The sequence below is a fragment of the Lithobates pipiens genome, unplaced genomic scaffold, assembly GCF_037356315.1.
Source record: "Lithobates pipiens isolate NorthernLeopardFrog02 unplaced genomic scaffold, aLitPip1_a1.2 Scaffold_19, whole genome shotgun sequence".
Taxonomy (NCBI): domain Eukaryota; kingdom Metazoa; phylum Chordata; class Amphibia; order Anura; family Ranidae; genus Lithobates; species Lithobates pipiens.
Window position 1 is genome coordinate 341231257 of NW_027507764.1, and position 22692 is coordinate 341253948.

The 22692-nt window shown below is 43.8% G+C and overlaps 1 protein-coding gene across 1 annotated transcript in view; it reads right to left on the reverse strand.

Annotated features, from left to right (window-relative positions):
- Window positions 1–4128: 4128 nt before the first annotated feature.
- The window catches only part of ECI2 (enoyl-CoA delta isomerase 2), a 66573-nt gene continuing 48009 nt past the window's right edge, over window positions 4129–22692 (reverse strand). The window contains exons 4-10 of the mRNA XM_077492129.1: window positions 20654–20833; window positions 17419–17488; window positions 14446–14548; window positions 12963–13083; window positions 12414–12503; window positions 9576–9719; window positions 4129–5273 (exon numbers count right to left, since the gene is read on the reverse strand). Of these exons, the coding sequence (XP_077348255.1) occupies window positions 5118–5273; window positions 9576–9719; window positions 12414–12503; window positions 12963–13083; window positions 14446–14548; window positions 17419–17488; window positions 20654–20833 (864 nt within the window). The 3' untranslated portion in view covers window positions 4129–5117. The remainder of the gene's footprint in view (window positions 5274–9575; window positions 9720–12413; window positions 12504–12962; window positions 13084–14445; window positions 14549–17418; window positions 17489–20653; window positions 20834–22692) is intronic.

Below are 22692 nucleotides of genomic sequence, written 5' to 3' on the forward strand. Positions count from 1 at the left end.
ACCACATTTCCCGCCTGCTGCCGGTCCTGGCTTCCTACAAGACCCTGCTTTCGCTGCTGCTCGTCCTGCCGGTGCCTATTACCTTGATCCAGCAACCTTCTGTGATCTTCTGCTATAAGCCTATCAAGGACCTAAGCACACCGCACGTTCCATTTCCACTGTTCCTGTGGAGTTTTCCTTTAAGTCCAACGGATCCTGGGTACCGGATGATCCAACCAGGCCTGACGGCTCACCTGCCTGTCCAAGTTCACCTCCTCTGCTGCAAAACTCTGGGTCAACAGTTGCAGGCACTCATGTTCCTTCTGGCCCTCAGTTTTCCCTGTACCACCCCCAGTGGGGCCTGGGCGGAAAATACAAGAGAGGCCGACCTCGTAAATTCAGTCTCCTCCAAGGTACGTGACAGCTAGCAATTTGACCAAGCTAGCTTTCAGACGCCGAGCATGTGGATGGCTGGGACTGAATTTCCTTTTACGGTTTAGCAACTGAGGTAGGGAAATTTGCCTGCTAAAATCAGATGGTGGTGTACTGATAGCTGATTGGCTGCAAGTACTTGGGACATCTATTGCTATACCTTCATTCCTCTCAGTGCAGGCTTTTGAGAGGATTGGAGGTATATAGTGAGGTTGGAGATTCCATATGAGGAACAAGGAGAAGTCCGCCTTTTTCTTTGATGTGGGTCTTTGAAGTGTTGTTACTAATGGACTGCATAGCAGGTCTTCATTTGTCTGGCCAAGCATGTGGTACCCAAGTGGCTGCTGTTCTGGTCACGCTTGATCCGCTTCAGACATAGGTTGCAAACAGCAATGGCACGATCTGCTGCTCGCATGTCAAAATAGGCCCACATCAAGGAACTTTTCAAAATCAGCCTGCCTCATTGGAGTTATGCCGCTTCCTCCTCCTCCTCTCTTCTATCAGGCACTCATGTAGAGTCAGTGACCTCATCATCCAATTCCTCCTCGTCACTGGAGAAAACTTGGCAGTATGCTGCAGCTGGGGGAACATGACAGTTCTTGTCCTTCTTGGGCACCCCCTCCCTCTAGGGTGACGTTACTCCCTCAACCTTGGAAGCAACACCGAAGCCTTCAAATCAAGTTGTACCCGACACTGTGGTCAAATAGTTTGGGGGACTCCTCCATGCATAATCGTGGGGCTACAGAAGGAGTAATTGTGGACAGGGAGCCAGTGGAATAGGTCGATTTGGCAGCTGCATTGTTAGGCAAACTACTATTTTGAGCCTGGGTGACAGAGGATGAGGACGGCTTTGTTATCCACTCCACCAACTCTTCTGCATGTTTTGGCTCAATACCACAGCTCTCAGCAGAAGAAAAAAAAAAACGACAAGCAGAAGATGCAACATGTCCAGGACCAGCACTGTTGACTGTAGACACAGAGGCTGCTTTCCCTCTTTTAGTGGCCTGCGAGCATCTGCCTCTCCTTTTGGCCTTCCGGACATGATGTATATTTTGTTTTGCAACACTACACTGTATTGTGTACACCACCAGAAAAGTAGTAGCAACTGCACTACGGCTGCACCGTATTGTGTACACCACCAGAAAAGTAGTAGCAACTGCTTTGTATTGTGTACAGCACCAGAAGTGTAGTAGCAACTGCACTAAAGCTGCACTGTATTGTGTACACAACCAGAAGTGTAGTAGAAACAGTATATATGTATAATAGTACATATATACATACACACACCGCCTGAAGTATATTATAAATAGTACACCACGGAATACACTGTAGATATAGGCTACACTGGATGCAGAGTATATAATATATAAAATCATATACACTGCCACTAACTGAATAACTAAATAAGCTACAGTATCTCTCCATTCACACCAACAACACTACACAGGGCCACCATGTAAGCAGCCTTATATACTGTGGGGCGTGGACTTAGTCCCCCTGAGCCATGATTGGCCAAAGGCACCCTGCCTTCTGGCCAATTATGGATCTCTTAGCAGAGGGCGCTGGGATTGCCGCAAACATCCCATAATGTCCGACCTGAACATCAAGTTCATCCCTACTTCTCTTTAAAAGTAGTTGGTGGTGGCAGTTTAAAGAATAAATTGCTTAGTTAACTAAACCCAGTGATATTCCCTCAGTCTGTTGGCACCTAAATTGTGGTCCCACAAGCTGGGAAATCTTTACGCAGGGTAGAACTGAGCGCCATTGTTGCAAATCGGTGACAGTGCAGTGTGGTGTTGACCAGTCATTAGTCACAAGTTGGTGAAAAGGGCAATGGTCTGACTCTGCATTTGTCACACTAAAAACTACTGCTCATCTGTTGGTCTTGGACTTGGCAAGGAGTCACATGGGTTCTGTTTGGGGATTGTGTCCAGGAACAACCAGTTAGGCCGCGTACACACGGGCGGACTGTTCGCCCAACTTTGTCCGCTGAACAGTGTTTGGGCGGACAGTCCGCTCGTGTGTGGGCTTTCAGCGGACAGTTTCAGCGCACAGTTTGACGGACAAGGTTTTTCGGAATTTCCGAAAAACTGTCCGCTGAAACCTTGTTTCAGCGAACAGTCCGCTCGTGTGTAGGCTTGTTCGTCAAACAAAGTTGCGCGCATGCTCAGAAAGGATTTTCACGCCGAAAGTTATAATGCAGTGTATAGGACGTCGTCGCCGTTCACGTCATCACGCACGGTTTCAGCAAACTGTTCGTCCGTCGTGTGTGGCCATGTCCATCCATGCTAATTTTGAGCGGACTGTTTGCCGAAACTGTTTGACGGACAAAGTTGGGCGAACAGTCCCCGCGTGTGTACGCGGCCTCAGTGGTGCTGTGCAAGCACAGATCCCTCCATTTAACTGGATCCATGTGAACCCTCCTGCAGATGTGTTCCAAGGTTAGCAACAAAATGAAGGGAGCTGCACATACCATAGTTATTACAGAAGTTCTAATACCTGATATGGTTACAGGGGAGTAGAGGTACAACATAGGAAAGTGTTAGTATACAGTTAGGATCCCCTTTAATAGACAGAAACAGGAGTAAGCATAATGCATGCAATGCTATAAGGATAAGATAAAGGACAGTCATGAAAATTAACTAGAAAAAATAAATAAAAATAACTGCAAAAACAGTTAAGTGCAGTTAGGAAACTGATAACACTGAGTAGGTATAGCTACAGTATAATAAGTATATATATATATATATAAATTTAAAAGACAAAATACAGCGAGTGTATATTTCATTAATGTATACAGAATAACCTAAAATCAAATTAACCTGTTCTAATTAAAAGTGTTACTAAACCCACAACAGTAAAGTCAGTCTGTATATGCAATAAAGCATGCCTGTTCTACTCACTGTGGAACCAAAGGGGTTAATCATATGCACTGTGTAAAAAGGCTGTTTGATCCTGTCTTTTCTGATCCTCCCTTTCTTCCACTGTCCACTGCCCATCTCCTGATAGAACAGAGGCTAGGAGACAAGCTGCACATGCCCACTGTGTCTTGCTAGACTTTGTTTTTTCTTTGGAGAGTGCATATGATCAGCACAGGGCCAATCAGCACTGTCCAGACAGAGGGTCAGGGGTCCTGCAGCCTTATAGGACTGTCAGAGCAGAATAAAAACGTCTTACAAGCTTTAACCAGACACTGGTAGAAGTCACAAGACTGCTCTAACTGCCGATGGGAAAGAGGTATTTAGCAGTTTATATTTACCATAACAATTCCATTTCCATGTTCTGTTTACTGTGGTAGACCAGCTATAGTGAATGCAGGGTGCTGGGTTTAGCAAACCAACTTAGAACTAAGCAGCTTGGCTTATATAGCCCAAATTCACCAGCTTCATATAACCAGGTGTCACCATGTTCCATCTCTGAAATTGTAATCTCACAAATCTAACCAGGAAGGAACATTCCTGGGACATTCAAATATATACACAGTAAAATGCACAAGAATCATTGGCTGATCACCACTTTTTGAACGCCTACAGAAGGGGTCCCAAACTGGCGGCCCTCCAGCTGTTGCGAAACTGGAGTCATGCTTGTAACTGTCAGTCTTGCAATGCCTTATGGGACTTGTAGTTTCTCAACAGCTGGAGGGCCACCAGTTTGAGACCCATGGACAGTCTTTGTTACCTGTATATAGTTGTAAAAATCCAACCAATATGCATAATATTTTAGTAAACATTGCATTTTATTAGCATTCTTCAAATATAAACCTTCATAATAATCACAAGCTATTAAATAATACAAACATTGTATGAACTTCAATCATGAAACCTAATGAGTCTCTACAATTACGTAGTTCCGCCATTGGTTATTTTCACCCAGACTGCTAAAACTAATATTAAACATTTTTAGCATGTAGGCAGAACTAGATTTGAGGTATTTGCTAGGACACTGAAATAACTGCAGAGCAATGGCATAATGCTGCACTTGTTGGTGCCTAATGTAGATATTTTCAGGCAGATGCAGGAGTGATTCTTGGATGCAGCGCAAGACATTCAAGTATGTCCAATGTAGCAAAGCCCTTATACATACTGTATATAGTACCTCTGGAATCATAAAGCCCCCCTATGCTGCCTATGAATATGTCCTGGACTGCTAGGAAAAGTCAAGGAAACTTCAAGCTCCAGATGTCCTAATCAACCCCTATCAAATGGAAATAACTAGCGCAAAGTGTTTCCATTGAGTGAGTTTTCTTACCAAGATCATTTTAAGAAACAGAGCTATCCTAGTGAACATTACTAAATATTGCCTGCTCATTTGGTTACCAACAATGGTACCAATCATGATTATTACTTGAAGAAAGAAAAAAAAAAGTAATCTTTCTGTATCTCTCTTGGTAAACCCTCAAAAGATCTCAGCACTTTTAGCTCAGAGCATGAACACATGGGAAAAAACTTGAAATTGTTAATGTGGCTTGGTGGTTCCAGCTTCTACTCTACTGCCCTTGGCACTGATCTAACAACTGCTTTAAAGGTAAACATATCCTAGTTTGTCAGACAGGTCTTTATTTTAAATTGGATATTCCATACAGATCAATTTATTAATATAAATATGTAATTGATATTTTATTAACAAAGGTTAACAAAGTTTCAATTTTGTTACAAATTCATTAAGGTAGAACTTCAAAATGTAAGCTATTGGGGGAAATAAACTCATCACAATTTTACTCTCTTCTGGAAAAAACTGATAATTGCATTCATGCACTCGTCGGACAGCCAGCGCTCCTTGAGGCGTTTACACTCTTCAATATTCACAGCATGCAGCTTTTCCTTCTCAGTTGCACGCATTAACTGCTTGGAAAAAACCAAGGACTGTTGGAAAAAGCAAAGAAAAGCCATTTTTTTAGAACATATATAACAGTATATGTACTTCCTGCCTCTGTTGTAAGACCGTGGTGGGAGGATTTTAGTTTTATAAAGTCTTCAATTTATGTCAAATACTGGTAAAAGCAAAAATCTCTGAAAAGCTTTTTGATTTAAATAGGAACAGGGTCTCCTGGAAAGCTCCTCATCCAAACTCAATTATAGTTCTCTAACCTGTCCTCCCTCACAGCTCCTTGTTCAGCTATAGTCAGCGAGAATACCTGGCACTTCAGGGTATGGAGGAGCATGGGTCTCACTCCCCAGTGACAGTGCCCTGGCCTATCAGCTGATTGCCAAGCCTGAGCACTGTTACATGGACAGAGGAGTGACATCACCACTCCCTTGGATTGCCAATCTCTGCACCAGCTGCAGAGGTGGAAGGAAATGCAAGCAAGTCGAGTAGAGTATAGTGGGGTTGGGGGATGCCCTGTTAGGAGTCACCTTGACTTGCATGAGCTGCACATGTTCAACTAAATCTCCATCATGTCTTCCATTGTGTTTTATGACACAATAGCAATTCATGCAAAACAAAAAAGGAGAAATTCTGTCAAAAAAATTACTCAGAAAAGTTTCCAGAACATTGGGATTGCGTGCAGAGTAAAATGCAGCATCATCTGTTTGGGCCAAGCATTCCAATCCTGGCCACTATGTTGTCCGTGTTGTATCTCACAAAAAAGGCAAAAAATGTGATGGCTAGCATATTCCTCCATCTCCTTTGCAGAAGATTCTCCCAGCATCAAGGGTATAATACATTATACAGAACTCAGTTTGTCTGCACTGGTTTTAATTCATAAACAAATACCAGCAGGTATTCATGTTGGGCCATGGGGTTAAAGCAGAAATCCATTTCACATATAAGGCATTAACCCCCACACTCTATAATGAATTTATAATCTAAGGTGACTGCCTATTCATTTAATCCAGGCCTTTTTTCTCAGAAAATAGGTGCAGAAACTCAACCACGACCCCCCAAACCTCCCACACTACATCAAATAATGGGTGTGGTCAACTTTTTACAGTGGGAGGATCTTAAAGGGGCACTAAATACCATGAGTGCATTAGGTGTCAAGTTCAGAGGTCGTGGTGGGGATGTTACACACAGAGTGCAGAGTTTAGCCTTTGTCCATAGCCCACATCCACATCTCACTTTCACCCCTCCGCAGCACTTAGCCGACTCTAGTAACTTCCTGCAGGGATCCACCCTTCTTGAAGAGTGGCTTCGCCTCTCACTTGCAGGGAGATTATCCATTAGTGGTGTCAGCATCCACACTGCACCCTGGGCACCTGCATCTCCCTAGTCCCCATCCTGCACTCAGTGTGGGTCACTCTGGAGATCAGATCTGTGGAAGCCGTTGGGGGATGAGCTGTCACTTGTAAACAGAGAATCTAGTCTTTTGTGTTTACAAGTGATAGTGGCGAGCAGGGAGCAGATGGCCAGAGCCAGAGGTGATGGAACCACGTTCTACCAAGTTCCATCTGAAAAAAGCCCCGATTTAATCTAAAATTACATCTGCCTACAAACTAACTCAAACATGGACAGGTTTGAAAACATATACAATATTTACTAATTTTGCTATACTGTATGGCTTTCGCTTGTAAGCTGTATGACTGGACAATAGAAATTGCACTGGCCATGTTCTATCTGCAACAACCCATGACAAGAGCTGCTTTTTCTAATGCCCACAGTAAACTGAAATCTGTTCCCCAGCGGATAAGGATACGTGAAAATACACACTGAACTTTGAGCCAATTTATAAAATTCACCAGAACTGGTCTTCCTTGCAAGTTGTGAATTTTTTAGTTTGAGGGAGACAGTAAAAACAAACTTAAATCTGTGTTTTACATGTGTGTTAATGCACGTTCGCACATTTGGTATTAATGCAGTCTAATGGCCAGAATCTTCTTTTTTTTTTGGCCATTAGAATGCATTAACAGGCACGCTAGTCCGCTGGTGGTGTGTTTCTTTTTCTGTCTCTAAACAGTCCTACCTCTAAATGTCTGTAAATGCCTGTGTGCAAGGACACAGACTATGATAGGGGGGCATTTAGAGGCGGGAAAAAAAAAAAAAAGTTAAACGCCTGTAAAAGCTGCATTTTTGATGTCCTATCTGCATGAGGTTTTATAATGTTGCAGGAGAGCGGCACACAATTATAAACCAGATTTAGCTCACAAAGTGATTATTAACCATAAAGGTAATTTTCAAGCCTGCGACTTATTTTAGTTCTTATTTGTCCGATTGCCATTTTATGTTATTTTGGCAAACAATTAGTATAAATTATGGAATTAAACTTTGTTAACCACTTCAATACAGGGCACTTAAACACCTTCCTGCCCAGACCAATTTTGAGCTTTCAGCGCTGTCGCACTTTGAATGACAATTGCGCGGTCATGCTACACTGTACCCAAATGAAATTTTTATCATTTTTTTCCCACAAATAGAGCTTTCTTTTGGTGGTATTTGATCACCTCTATGGTTTTTATTTTTTGCGCTACAAATAAAAAAATACCCCAAATTTTGAAAAAAAAAATGTTTTTTTTTGTTTCAGTTTCAAAACTTTGTAAATAAGTACGTTTTCTCCTTCACTGATGGGCACTGATGGGGCTACACTGATGGGCACTGATAAGGTGGCACTGATGGGCACCAATGAAGTGGCACTGATAGGCGGCACGGATGGGCGACACGGACGGACACTGATAGCTGGCACGGATGGGCGACACAGACGGACACTGATAGCTGGCACGGATGGGCGACACAGACGGACACTGATAGCTGGCACGGATGGGCGACACAGACGGACACTGATAGCTGGCACGGATGGGCGACACAGACGGACACTGATAGCTGGCACGGATGGGCGACACAGACGGACACTGATAGCTGGCACGGATGGGCGACACAGACGGACACCGATAGCTGGCACGGATGGGCGACACAGACGGACACCGATAGCTGGCACGGATGGGCGACACAGACGGACACCGATAGCTGGCACGGATGGGCGACACAGACGGACACCGATAGCTGGCACGGATGGGCGACACAGACGGACACCGATAGCTGGCACGGATGGGCGACACAGACGGACACCGATAGCTGGCACGGATGGGCGGCACAGACGGACACCGATAGCTGGCACGGATGGGCGGCACAGACGGGCGGCACAGATGGGCACGGACGGGCGGCACAGGTGGGCACGGACGGGCGGCACAGGTGGGCACGGACGGGCGGCACAGGTGGGCACGGACGGGCGGCACAGGTGGGCACGGACGGGCGGCACAGGTGGGCACGGACGGGCGGCACAGGTGGGCACGGACGGGCGGCACAGGTGGGCACAGGTGGGCACGGACGGGCGGCACAGGTGGGCACGGACGGGCGGCACAGGTGGGCACGGACGGGCGGCACAGGTGGGCACGGACGGGCGGCACAGGTGGGCACGGACGGGCGGCACAGGTGGGCACGGACGGGCGGCACAGGTGGGCACGGACGGGCGGCACAGGTGGGCACTCATAGGCGGCACAGGTGGGCACTCATAGGCGGCACAGGTGGGCACTCCTAGGCGGCACAGGTGGGCACTCATAGGCGGCACAGGTGGGCACTCATAGGCGGCACAGGTGGGCACTCATAGGCGGCACAGGTGGGCACTCATAGGCGGCACAGGTGCTATACTATAGTAATGGGTGCCAATCAGTGCCAAACAATAATGCATGCCAGTGATGCCCATTGTGGGCACTGATTGGCATCCATTGTGCTGACTGGCATCCCTGGTGGTCTAGGGAGGATTACCTTTTCCCTGGTGGTCTGGTGGCGTCCCTGGTGGTCCAGTGTGGGCATCCTCGGGGTGGGCTGTGCTGATAATCGATCAGCACAGACCCCCCCTGTCTACTCGCGTCTGACAGACGCGAGTGAGGGAAAGCCGATCACCGGCTCTTCCCATTTACACTGTGATCAGCCGTGATTGGACACGGCTGATCACCTGGTAAAGAGTCTCCGTCGGAGACTCTTTACCGAGATCGTAGTTGCCGGGTGTCAGACTGACACCCCGCAACAACGATCGCCGCGATGCGCGCCCCCGGGGGCGCGCAGCGGCTCATAATCCTGATCACGTCATATGACGTCCGGTCAGGATTATGCAACCACTTTGCAGCCGTCAATTGCCTATAGGGCGGGCGGCAAGTGGTTAACTTTGTTCCAGATTATATAACACAGGTCATAATAGTTATTGCCGCTTCCAGATTTGGTGAAATACTTACATTTTTTGGTAGGCTGCCATAACCTTTCAGCCTTTCCCAAACCTCCCTTTGGAAAGTGCTGTCTGGAAAGACTTCAGTGACAAGTCCAAGCTGGGATGCTTCACGTGCAGTCAGAAGCTTGTTAAAGAGGAGAACTTCGGAAGCCTATTAAAGAAATATTTTATCAGTTTCCTGCAAAATCTCATACCTGCTGTGCATGTATCTGGTCGTGAAAAAAGTTCTTTAGATAATATAAAAGAATAGCTATACGTATGTAAAATCATTTTAAATTAAACCACCCCCCAAAAGCATTAATACTGTTCAAACGGCAAGATCCATAGGACAAGCATTTTGGCCAGTTTTTAGCTTCTGTGCATGTGCAGAAAAAATATCACATTAATTCCCATGAACAATCTGTCTATTATGCATCCTGACCATAGATTGTCTCTTCATAGAAATAAATTGTTTCTACGTATGCGCAGAAGAAGCAAATGAACAGCCAGGTCTGTAGTGGCTCCCTATATAGGCTGCACAATAACATGGTTAGTAGAAGACTTTGGGCAGGGGCGAGGTGAACCCTAAAGGATAATCATACAGAAACGGGTGAATATAGTTGTCAATTTTGACGAGTGTACAAACACATGGTGCAAATGCCAGAGTATACCTCCAGAGTTCACAGACTAAAAAAACATAGTCCAAGAAGTTCATCTAATGAATGACAGCACTGGAAGGGCAGCTCCTTAGAGACATGAAGGAATCTTAGCAGCAACTAGAAAAACAAACAAGGGCTCCCCTCTGGGTGCAGCTTTAACATGAGGATTTTATTAAACCGCACAATTAGCAACTCACATTTGTTAAGCAAGAGAGCGCTTTGACAAGAAGCTTTGATAAAAAGAGCTGGGTGGTTCCGAAATGTGTAGGTAACACCTTCTCCTGCCCCCACCTACTCGAGGCACTGACCTCATCTCCTCCTGGCGAGGCTCGGTGTTCCACAGGCGCACGATGGCATGTTGACTTCCAGTTTTCTAGCGGAGCTCTGCAGTTTTGGATGTCCCGGGCTACACTGATATGTTATGATGCGCAAAGGGCTCTATTCCTTTACAAATGTCAGTTGCCAAATTGTGCTGTTTAATAAGATCCTTATGTTTTTAATGCTGCACCCAGAGTGGCGCCCTTGTTTACTTTTTCTCGTCTATTTTCACAAGTGCCTGCCACAACTGCAGCCACTTAAATTAAATTAACACCCGCAGCACCAGAAGAATATCAGAGCTACAGGGAGTATCCGAGGGCACAGAAATTAAGACTTCAACTTAACCTAACACAAACACTCCTCATTCATTGCAGGTACTGTTCCTGCTGTGGGTACACACACACACACACACACACACACACACACACACACCAGACTTCAGCTTTAATGGTAGGAAATAGTGCAATTATCATGACAACTATTACAAAAATAAACAGACTCTGTATGCATTAAAGCTCAGCTCAGTTCAGAAGACAGTGAATCCAATCCATCATCACAGAGACAATTGTACACAAAGGGATGTTGGAATAGATTTAACATAAACCAGTCCAGCATCCTCTAACACAGGGGTGGGCAACTGTGGTCCTCCAACTGTTGTGGCACTACATGTCCCAAGAGGCACTACAAGATGAGGAGGCAGAGGCACGATGGGACTTTTTAGTTCTGCAACAGCTGGAGGGCTGTAGATGCTTACCCCTGCTCTAACACTACTTAATTGCACAACCTAAAAATGCATAGCTACAGTAGTGCTTGATAAAAGGTTCTTATACCTGAAAATAAATTGTTCTGTCACACAAACAATTGATAACTACAGCAGCATTGTAAGGTTTAGATTGAATAGTTATTTATCTGCCAACAATGACCTGCTGCTGAGAAGCCCTGACCATGCTTACACTCTGTCTCCAAATATTTAGGTCACTGACCCTAAATAAAGTACTATATGCAAAAATGCTATTTTAGTGGGCTGAGATGCAGAAACTACGGAAGACATTAGATCAATATGGCAGACCGGCAAGAAGCATTTTCAGAAGTCAGCTATAACAGCTTACATGTTTCAGTCTGTAGAGATCATCTACACCAAAAAATGTGTTAGTCTTGGGAACCACGCAAAATTTTACCACTGAGAGGGTGCTCTCCTATCATATATGGTGAATGTAATTGCAGGAGCCAGCATACCAAAAATATAAAAAACAAAAAAACATGTACACACCCAAAGGCTACCTCCTCTAACGTTTATTAAATATACTTTAGAGATAACAGCATCAAATGTCCCAAATACCTACCTCCCTCCCCACATAGAATGCATTAAGATAAAAAAACCTTCTGCCTTTACAACTCCTTTAAGAGCTCACTTACATGCACAGCCATTTGTACGGGAACACATGAGTTGGGAGTAGTGTGTTGGGAGCTTTGGACATTTCACAAACACGCATGGTAAAAAAGAGGGTATGTGATATTCTAAAATCAGTGGTCTCCAAACTGCGGCCCTTTGCTTGTCTTTATCTGTCCCTTGGGGCACTATTCCTTCCACTGATATGAGACACTAGTCGGTCAACTGACAGCAACAATGGGGCACTATTTCTCCCACTGACACCAACAATGGGGCACTATTTCTCCCAATGATACCAACGATGGGGCACTATTCTGTATTCTTACCCCCAATACCAAATGTAGGCCATGGTGCCATGATGCCAGGAAAATTTCCACTCCTGCTGGCCACAGTTCGGCCACCCTGAAGGACAATAAACTGGCTCTTTGTTAAGAAATTTTGGAGACTTCTATTTTAAATAGTAGTTTTATTCAGAAAGATAATCCCACTTCAAGGTTACCTTGCTTAGACCCATAATTCGAGGGAATGTGTATGAGGAACAACCCTCTGGACTTTGTCCTAACTGGCTGAAAGGAGTGTGGAAGGTAGCCTGCAAAAAGGAAGAATGCAAGAATGGTTGTTAGCATGATATAGCATTTTAGCAATCACCATCACTTTGAACAAACATGCTCTCAATTTTAAGCTGGCCACACATCGAGTTTCAGGCAGTTCCTGATGAATGGCCAAAATTCAAGCAGTGGATGGCCCCGTCGCCACGCCACTGTTTCAAATCCTTCCATTCAAAATCAAAGAAGCTGGGCAGACAATTCTCAGCAGAACAGTGATTGCAGCCAATAAGCTGGAGTCACTGTTTTGTAGCTCCCACTGTATTCTGACAATAGCCTCAGCAGAAGACATGTAGATCTGCACTGTTAGCATTAACAGGGGGATCTGTTAGTGTATAGCCAGCTTTAGCACACAAAGCTAAACGCAGTGAAAAAAACCATATACCTCATAATAGGCAAAAATAACACAAATGTCTTCTAAACAAACACAGTTAAATACTTACCCTATCTGTGGCATAGACCACATCAAACAGCCCTAATATGGTGACTGAGATGCCAACTGCAGGTCCATTAACAACAGCAATAAGTGGCTTTGGAAAATCAATGAATTTATTGACGAATTCTCTGGAAATGGGAAAAAAAAAATGTATTGCTTGATTAAATAACTACATCTTAAATTTTTTATTTTTTTGATAAACGAGGTAGAAAATACATAAGCGTATGTATTAAAAAATACACGTTGAAGCAGAACTAGATATACCTATGTCATCTACAGTCTTTGCTTACCCCATTACAGCTGGTCTGTAATAAGGGTCTGTGCTACGCTCCAGAGAGTTCATAGAAAAAGCAATTTTGCTTAATGACCCTTTCATGAGGCCAAAGCAATACAAAAAATGTTCTTAAACTGTCCTCATTTCCATGCACATTGCCAGGCCAAGAAAATGTCCATAATAGCAATCTACAGTAGTTATGGAAAGTAGGTACTTTAATGGGACAATGTATTACAAACAAAACTGTGTATGTTACCGATAGAAAAAAAAATAAAAATCTAATTAGCTTGTTAATACTAGAATACAAGGTTATGATACATTAATAAAAAGTGATGTGATGCAATTGTATTTTTGTAAGGCTGAACTCCAAGCTTACTATCACAGTTGAAGTTGTAGAGGTTTCTCTCCTGTATTGAAATGTCTTACTTTGATTTCACTGCACACTTAGCTTCTCAGAGAAGCATCAGAACCTTCTGTGCATCAGAAGCTGCAACGATTCTGATAAAGCCTGCCCCATGCCCTGGCATAAGAACCTCCAATATCATATAGGGCTTTCCTCCCCAGCCTGTCACTGGCCCGCCTCATTTACTGGATTTCACTCATGGAGGCTCACCATCATATGTGGGTTTTGTCTAGTGTGATCCGCATGCAAATGCATCTTTCCTAGGAATGCCTACTCCTCCAGGCTGATCCCTGCCCATGAGGACATTTTGATGCTGGAGGTCCCTGAATAAGAGTTCTGTGTTTTCAAGAAGCACCCTGCTGGCCCCTTTCACCAGCCATGATCTGCCCACATTTCATAAAGAAACCTAGACCCAATGATAAGATCCCTGGGTGCAAAATAAGAATCTGGATTGTAAAGGTTTTATTCAACATCATTTCATTGCGGGGGGGACCTAAGGAAAATTAGAAGCAGATTCAATATTTGCTTTCAACAATCATTTTAAAAATAAACCTAAAATGTGCAAATTTAATATAGAAATCAGAACTTTAATATAGAAATCAGGGTCTAAGCAGTTCATTCTAGGAGTCAGCAGGCAAGGTTAAAGAGCCAGAGAACAGGGAAAGCGCAAGAAAGTTGGGTGCAACATTCAGTTTTTCAACAGTATACTGGCTAAATGGCTCCTGAGCTATATCTAACCAAGCAATTATTTTAGTTCTTTTATGCTCTAATCTATTCGTATAAATGTATAAAAGATACTTATTGTTTACACACTCCAAAATTACTGCAGAGTCACTCGCCATCTGTTCTTTGCCTTCTGGTGGAATATTTGTGAAATTATTCAAGTCATTTCCGCTGCAATAATAATCACCATATCCTACAAGAAAAATTATAAACATTATGAGAAAAAAGCCTGAAAAACAAAAAGATTATTATGTATTGTCCGCTTGAAGACTTAGCCTTGAGAAAGGTGGGCATTTAGGACTTGATCTCTTCAATCTTCCTGCGTTCAAAGGAACCCTATTTCAGTTCAGCAGCAGGTACTAAGTAAAGTATTTTTAAATTAAAGCAAAATTGCGCCAAATTCATAAAAACTGGAAAAAGGAAAAGCTATGTGTTGCTCATAGTAAGCAATCACATCCTTAATTCTATTTTCTCAGATCCTCTTGAAAAACAGAACCGGATTTCAGTTTTTATGAACACTGCCCAGTGACGGATCAATGTACTAAACACACTCTGTGTTAGTACAGCGATCTCCTCGCTGTGCTATTGTGTTCTCACAGGGTACAGAAGACAGCGGTCAGTTTTTTCTGCCATTGGACTGCCTTTCACAGGGTGGTGCACTGCAACAGCCAATCTTATGGGGCAGGTGCAAAGGGCAGCATCTTGTGGAAGGAAGCACACTCCCTGATTTTTTGTTAACCCAGGATACTAGACAAGAAGTGGTACTGTGCAGAGTCCATACAAACAGAATGTACCTATAAAAACTTTTGAGCTCGAGAATGAGGAGCATGACAGGGAAGAAGAGTCCTGTGGTGTGTGCAAAGAAGTGGGTGTGGCCAAAGATGATAGTGGGAGGGTCTTAAGGGACACAGATAAACAAAACCTGGGCTTCCTTGTACCTATAAAATATCTTTCATAATTGCTGTTGTGTTAGCCTGTTAGGCCCTGACTTAACATTGAGCGATTTGGGATCATGGACAGAATCACTGTGATTCTGTCCACAATGCTGGCAAAACGCAGCATATGTGTTTGTGCTCCATTTGTTTTTCATGTTTAATGTTTTTATTGAAGTGTCAAAGAAAAACAAAACATCAGACATATAGTACTAAAAGTGAGAACAGCAGCACTGGTGAGATTAGTTACAGCAAATATACACATTCAGTTGGAATCGAGTGCTATACCTGTTATGGCTAATGTGTAGTAGGGAATTCTGTGAAAAATAGGGAGGAAAAGGAAAACTCTGAGATCAAACATGTGTGAGCCTAAAGGAATGTCAAAAGAGGTCTCGCTCTACCTGCCCCCCCCTAATGGGAACTTGCTGTGGACAGGAGGGGTCTCTTCCAGTCTTGCCAAGGAAAGTATGGTTAGGTGCAGAATAGACCTCAGAGGTTGGGATGTATGAGGCAGAAGAGGTCCCATACTATGCAAACTGTCAACATACGTTCATGACATACACAAATTACGAGCAGTCACGAATGAAGGTTCACCCTAATTCGAACTTTAACAGGGGGTCCAACGTAAGATGTCTTAGAGATATCAACTTTAGCCTTGTGGGTGACTCTGATGTGCTGATAGGGGGTGGGGGTTCCTGGCACAGCAGGATGGCCCCCAACCAGGGGATCCACTAATTAGGCAATAACAACATTTTTTTTAATAAAAAGTGACTAATGCAGGAACAGGAAACAAGGCCTGCATATGTAGATGGACTGTACTACCAAGGCATAAGTAAAGACTCAAAGTCAGGGGCAGATGGTGTTTTACCCAAGGGTTCCATAATTTCTTGGCTTTATTTGTTTTGATAGCGGTCATTTTTGCAAAGATAAGGGCCTTATTTATTCTGTGCTTTGCTTCAGCTACAACTAATGCCTGAGTTTTCCATGCCTTAGCAATAGTTTGTTTGGCCACAGTGGTGAGTTGGGTCAATAGTCTGAATTGATTGTGGGAGATCTCTGCTGGCTTTAAATTTAAGAGGGAGGTAGCCGGGTCCATTATGACATTGGTCTGAAGAGCTTTAGAAGCCATTGTGAAATTTCTTTTTTTTACAAAACTCCTGAGCTATTGGGCGTTCCATTTGTTTTTAGTGGTACCAAAACACAGTGTGGTTTTGGATGCTTGTTGTGTGATAAATCGCTCAACAATCACAGCAAAAAGACACCACATTGTGGTGCCAGTAAAAATTAATGGAACACACACACATGGGCTGCGTTTTGCCAGCATTGCCGTGTGATTTGGAATCAGAGCGCGGTTGCAGGCAGAATCACAGCAATATTCTGCCCACAAACAAATCAGTATATGTGCCTAACAAAACATAAATTATGAAAGACTCAGTCCAGCATCTCAAAATCACCAACTTTGCCAGCAGTTGCCACAATCTCAGATACCAGTAGAATGACCGGAAGAAATTCTGCAGCACTGCCGTTCTAAGCTAGCTTGACTGAGGAGGACACAAGGGAAAGAGACACACCTATAGACCCGGGTGGGTCAACGGACAGCAGCACGTCAGAACATTATCCACATACATTTCCACGTGGCAGGCTGGCAGCCAACAGCACCCTTGAGGGTCCTGTTCCCCACCCAAGCAGCACTCAAAAGGTGAGAAGCAGCACTGCAAGGAGGTGGAGCCAATGGAAATAGAGAGGACTGGTGGGCAGGTAGGTGCCAGTTGCTCCCGCTCTGCTCAGCGCTTTCTCCTGTCCTGGTGGCTGCGACTGGACAAGTCAAGAAGACATGATCTCATATAAAGGAGCCTGGGAGGCACTGAGGTGCAGAGGTGGAGCAGCGAAAGCCAGGACCCTCTTTAACTGGTTGCCGCCCAAAAAAAAAAAAGCAAAGAATTCACCAATCCAGAGAACTACAAACAATGGAGTATGTAAAAATATAAACACAGTATGAGAATATTTTAATTTTAAAATCCAAACTGAACATTCTAAGTTTATTATGTATGCATAAAACGTGTAGCACAAATAGTCAGCAAACTGAAATGTATGTAGTATGGATATGTAAAACTTCAATGAAAAAAAGTACCAGTCAAGACTGTAATAACAGAGTCATCTTTTGCAGCTTCATCTAAGGCTAGACCAATTTCTTTATACATCTGTAAAAAATTAACAGAAACCATGATTAAAAACTGAACAGATATGACATATCATATATATGATGAGATAGTTGCGTGGTGAAGTGGTGGTCCATTTATTCTGCATGAGCCATGACAAATCAGGGACATCGGTTGGGTCTCGGTGCAGTCAGCACATTTATGAAATATCAGGTGGCATTTCACATGCGTGGATACTAACTAAATCCTGAAAGTAGTGAGAACTGGGGTTGGAAGATCCAGCATAATCACAATGTAAAGTTTAATCTTTATACATTTTACAAGCTTTTAGCCAAGAAAGAACAGTAAGCATTACGTGTAATGCTCACTATCTGCAGCAATCAATCTGCATCCATCTTATAGGGAGGGGTGCATCTTTAGTAGAATCATTTACCGTATATACTCGAGTATAAGCCGAGATTTTCAGCCTCTTTTTTGAGGCTGAAAGTGCCCCCTCGGCTTATACTCGAGTCGCCGCTGTCTGACTGCTCGATCAGCGTATCGAGCAGACAGACGGCGGACATTAATTTTCAAAAGCCGCGCCTCCTTCTCCGCCTCCGCCTGTGATAGGCGGAACACTGAATTTCCCAGCAGTCAGTGTTCCGCCTATCACGGACATCCGCTCATTCTCATACTACGGACGAGTATGAGAGGATGTCTGTGATAGGCGGAACACAGGCTGCTGGGAAATTGAGTGTTCCGCCTATCACAGGCGGAGGCGGAATTTTGAATTGTAGAATGGCCGCCGAGAAGAGCGGCGATCCATCGGCACGGGACGGAGGAGGCACGGCACGGCACGGGACGGAGGAGACACGGGACGGAGGAGGCACGGCACGGGGGAGGCACGGCACGGGACGGAGGAGGCACGGCACGGGACGGAGGAGGCACGGCACGGGACGGAGGAGGCACGGCACGGGACGGAGGAGGCTCGGGACGACGGCGGCTCGGGACGGAGGCTTGGGACACAGGTAGGCTGGACACACACACAAGGCTGCACGGACACACACACACACACACACACACACACACACACACACAGGGATGGATGGATGGATGGATGGATACACACACACACACACACACACAGGGATGGATGGATGGATGGATGGATACACACACACACACACACACACACACACAGGGATGGATGGATGGATGGATACACACACACACACACACACACACACACACACACAGGGATGGATACACACACAGGGATGGATGGATGGATGGACACACACACAGGGATGGATGGACGGACACACACACAGGGATGGACGGACACACAGGGATGGACAGCCATGTCTCACCCTCGGCTTATACACGAGTCAATAAGTTTTCCAGTTTTTTGGGGGTAAATTGGGGGCCTCGGCTTATACTCGGGTCGGCCTATACTCGAGTATATACGGTATTGCTATAGATTAATACAGTTGGTACCTTGCTCCACGGCCTGTACATTAAATAAAGTATCCATAAAAGTTTGGTTAGTCTTAGATAAACAGGCGTCTCACTGAGAATAACAGATAGCTACAGTAGACAGCCACCATTCAGCCCCACCAGTATCTACCATTGTTACCTCTTTGGCATGACTGATGGGACATTCCACAGGTGTGGGGAAACTTTGTTGTGCAGGGATTATGACTATGTAATTGCACAGCAGCGCTTGCAAAGTCCAGTGGTCAGGAGTAAGAGTCCCACTATGTTGTTGGTCAGTGTGTTGCCTTTACTCAGAATGTCCCCTTACACTGGTGGCCAGCACATCTCCTTGATTGGTGAAATTTCTCAGCATGCACCTTTATATTGGTGGTCAGTGCTCAGCAAGTCCCCCCATACACTGGTGCTCAGTGTGCCCCCTGACATTGTGGTCAGTGTATTGCCCACCTTACATTGGAGATCAGTGTGACCCCTTGCTTGGTGGCGAGTGTGCCCAGGCCTATCCCTTAGAAGAAAAAAACAAGCAGGACATCTACTAAGGGCAGACATGGTATATTTGGTGATGCACTGTTCAAGAGCATTTTATTTGTGCTGCCCCAACTTCTATAAACAAGATGAACATGTAAAAGCAGAGTATGCAGACGCTGGTGCGCTTCTACATTTTGTGTCTTTGTGAATTAGATCTAAGGAAAAAAAAAAAAAAAAAAAACAAATACCATAATTAAAAAAGACAAGTATGGGAATTTTTTTAAAATTTTTTTACATTTACCTAGGTGCAGCACGAGACCGATGTTGAATCTGTCCCCCACCGGCTCGAAGGCTGGGAACTAAGCAAACACAGCTGGTCGCTCGGGTCTCAGAGCTCTCTGCTATACCCCCCCCCCCCCCGCACGCTCACTGTAGGTGGCAGGATGCGGAGCTGGGTAGCAGTCCAGGAGTGTGGTCGGATCCCGACCATATGGTCATGATCTTTTGCGAGCCTGGACCGACTGACAGCAGGCCAAAGCCTGCTGTCTGCTGACATCTGCTGGAAATGGTTCACAGGAGTGCAAAACAATCTGCACTCTTGTGATCCACAGAAGTGCAGCTAAAATGAGCTTTGGCTGCACTTCTCCTTTAAGCCACTGTCCTTTGGAAATTGTAAGATTTAAAATAGATGAACCTTCAAGGTTTGAAACCCCACAGTTAATAGCCTAAAAGAATCTAGCAGACGAACATCCTTATATTTAAAAGGTCTAAGCATTATATTCAATCATGATCTATGTATGTAACCCATGTAAAGGCCAAAGCTGCCACTGAATATGAAATACATCAGTACATATTAAAAATGCCCTGTGGGTCAAACATGTCTAAGAAATAATGTTCTGATTACATTTAAAAAAAATAGGAGGTCACCTTGGACTTTAATAAATTGCCATATAATTCAGTCTGTCGCATTGTGCTTTTATGCATCCATGTAATTCTGTATAATCACTAATAACTTTGCCCTTGGGCCAATAATTTATAGGGAAATGAAGTAATGAAATATGTAACGCATCATTGTAAACTATCTCTCCACTCATTTTTTTTTCCCCCAAATTTCATTGCTTAAAAATTACTATGAAGTACCATTATTCACTTTTAACCAAAAACCTTACAAGGCAGGACTGATTGTCTTTATTGTAAACAGCTGTGAAAACAACTATTGATTACATTCATTTTAAGGCCTTTACCTAGCTTTATCATAAGTATTACCTGCAAGGTGATTGCATTTTTCTTTTCTGGTCTGTTCAGGAATATCTTTGTTATATTATCTTGAGAAAACACCTCTAAAGTCTCATATTTCTGGTCAGCACTTGATGTTGATTGTTTGGTAGGAGATTCCGTGGAGATCAAACCAGAAACAAGTTCTATGTAAGACTGTCTGGCTTTTTCCTGAAAACATACACATAAAAAAAAAAAAAAAAAAAAAAAAAGGAAGAGCTTATTTCATGGCATTGTACTACAAATAACCGGATCTGCTAAGCAATGTACTTATAGTAGTTCTCTTCTGCAGCATTTTGAGCTTGCCATCAAAGATATCAGCACTGCTGCTCTGACAGAAAACTGACAGCTCAAATAGTTTTACAGTCTCACAAACTTCCAGGAGTACCCACAGCCCTCCAAGTCCAATGGACCCTGCTGCAAGTCCATTAACCACTTTAGCCCTGGAAGATTTGGCTGCTGAATGACCAGGCCATTTTTTTTTCAATTCAGCACTGTGTCACTTTAACTGACAATTGCGTGGTTATGCAACGTTGTACCTAAACAAAATTGACGTCCTTTTTTCCCACAAATAGATTTCTTTTTGTGGTATTTGATCACCTCTGCAATTTTTATTTTTTGTGCTATAAAAAGTGTGACAATTTTGAAAAAAAAAAAAAAAGCAATATTTTTTACTTTTTGCTATAATAAATATCCCCCAAAAAAATATAAAAAATACATTTTCCCTCAGTTTAGGCCGATATGTATTCTACATATTTTTTGGGGGAAAAAAAAGCATATATTGATTGTTTTTTGCAAAAGTTATAGCGTATACAAAATAGGGGATATTTATGGCATTTTTATTATAATTTTTTTTTTTTTAGTAATGCGATTTTTATCGTGACTGCGACATTATGGCGGATAGATTGGAGACTTTTGACACTATTTTGGGACCATTGTCATTTATACAGCGATCAGTGCTACAAAAATACACTGCTTACTGTATAAAATGACACTGGCAGGGAAGGGGTTAACCACTAGGGGGTGATGAAGGGGTTAAGTTTGTCCTAGGGAGTGATTCTACTTGTGGGGGGGCTGGGCTACAAGTGACACCACAGTGATCACTGCTCCCGATGACAGGGAGCAGTAGGTCTCTGTCCTGTCACAAGGCAAAACAGGGAAATGCCTTGTTTACATAGGCATGGCCCCATTCTGCCTTTCCATGAGACGATCGCGGACACCCAGCGGACATAGAGTTCGCTGGACCTGCAGGTGGGGGCACGCGCATGCCAACAAATTCACAGGGACGTACAGGTGCGCCCATTTGCGCAGCCGTGCCATTTTGCCGAAATAAATGTACATGCGGCTGTCGGCAAGCGGTTAAGCGTATAAGTTGACAGTAAAAGCTAAATGCATTTTGACCAGTTGTGAAAAATAGAGCATGCATTTTCTGTAAATTTCCAGCTGTTAAAATGACAGCCGGACATTGCTATGCAACTACAGCAGTTATAACTGCCACTGTCGTATAAAAAACAAAAAAAAAAACACAAAACTGGACCGTATGATACAGTGTTTATACACATTGTTCTGATGCAAGATACAAAGTAACATTGTTACATTTGTATGTACAGTGGTGTGAAAAAGTGTTTGCCCCCTTCCTCATTTCCTGTTCCTTTGCATGTTTGTCACACTTAAGTGTTTCGGAACATCAAACCAATTTAAACAATAGTCAAGGACAACACAAGTAAACACAAAATGCAATTTGTAAATGAAGGTGTTTATTATTAAAGGTGAAAAAAAATCCAAACCATCATGGCCCTGTGTGAAAAAGTGATTGCCCCCCTTGTTAAAACATACTATAACTGTGGTTGTCCACACCCGAGTTCAATTTCTCTAGCCACACCCAGGCCTGATTATTGCCACACCTGTTCACAATCAAGGCATCACTTAAATAGGAGCTGCTTGACACAGTAAGGTCCACCAGAAGATCCTTAAAAGCTACACATCATGCCGAGACCCAAAGAAATTGAGGAACAATTGAGAAAGAAAGT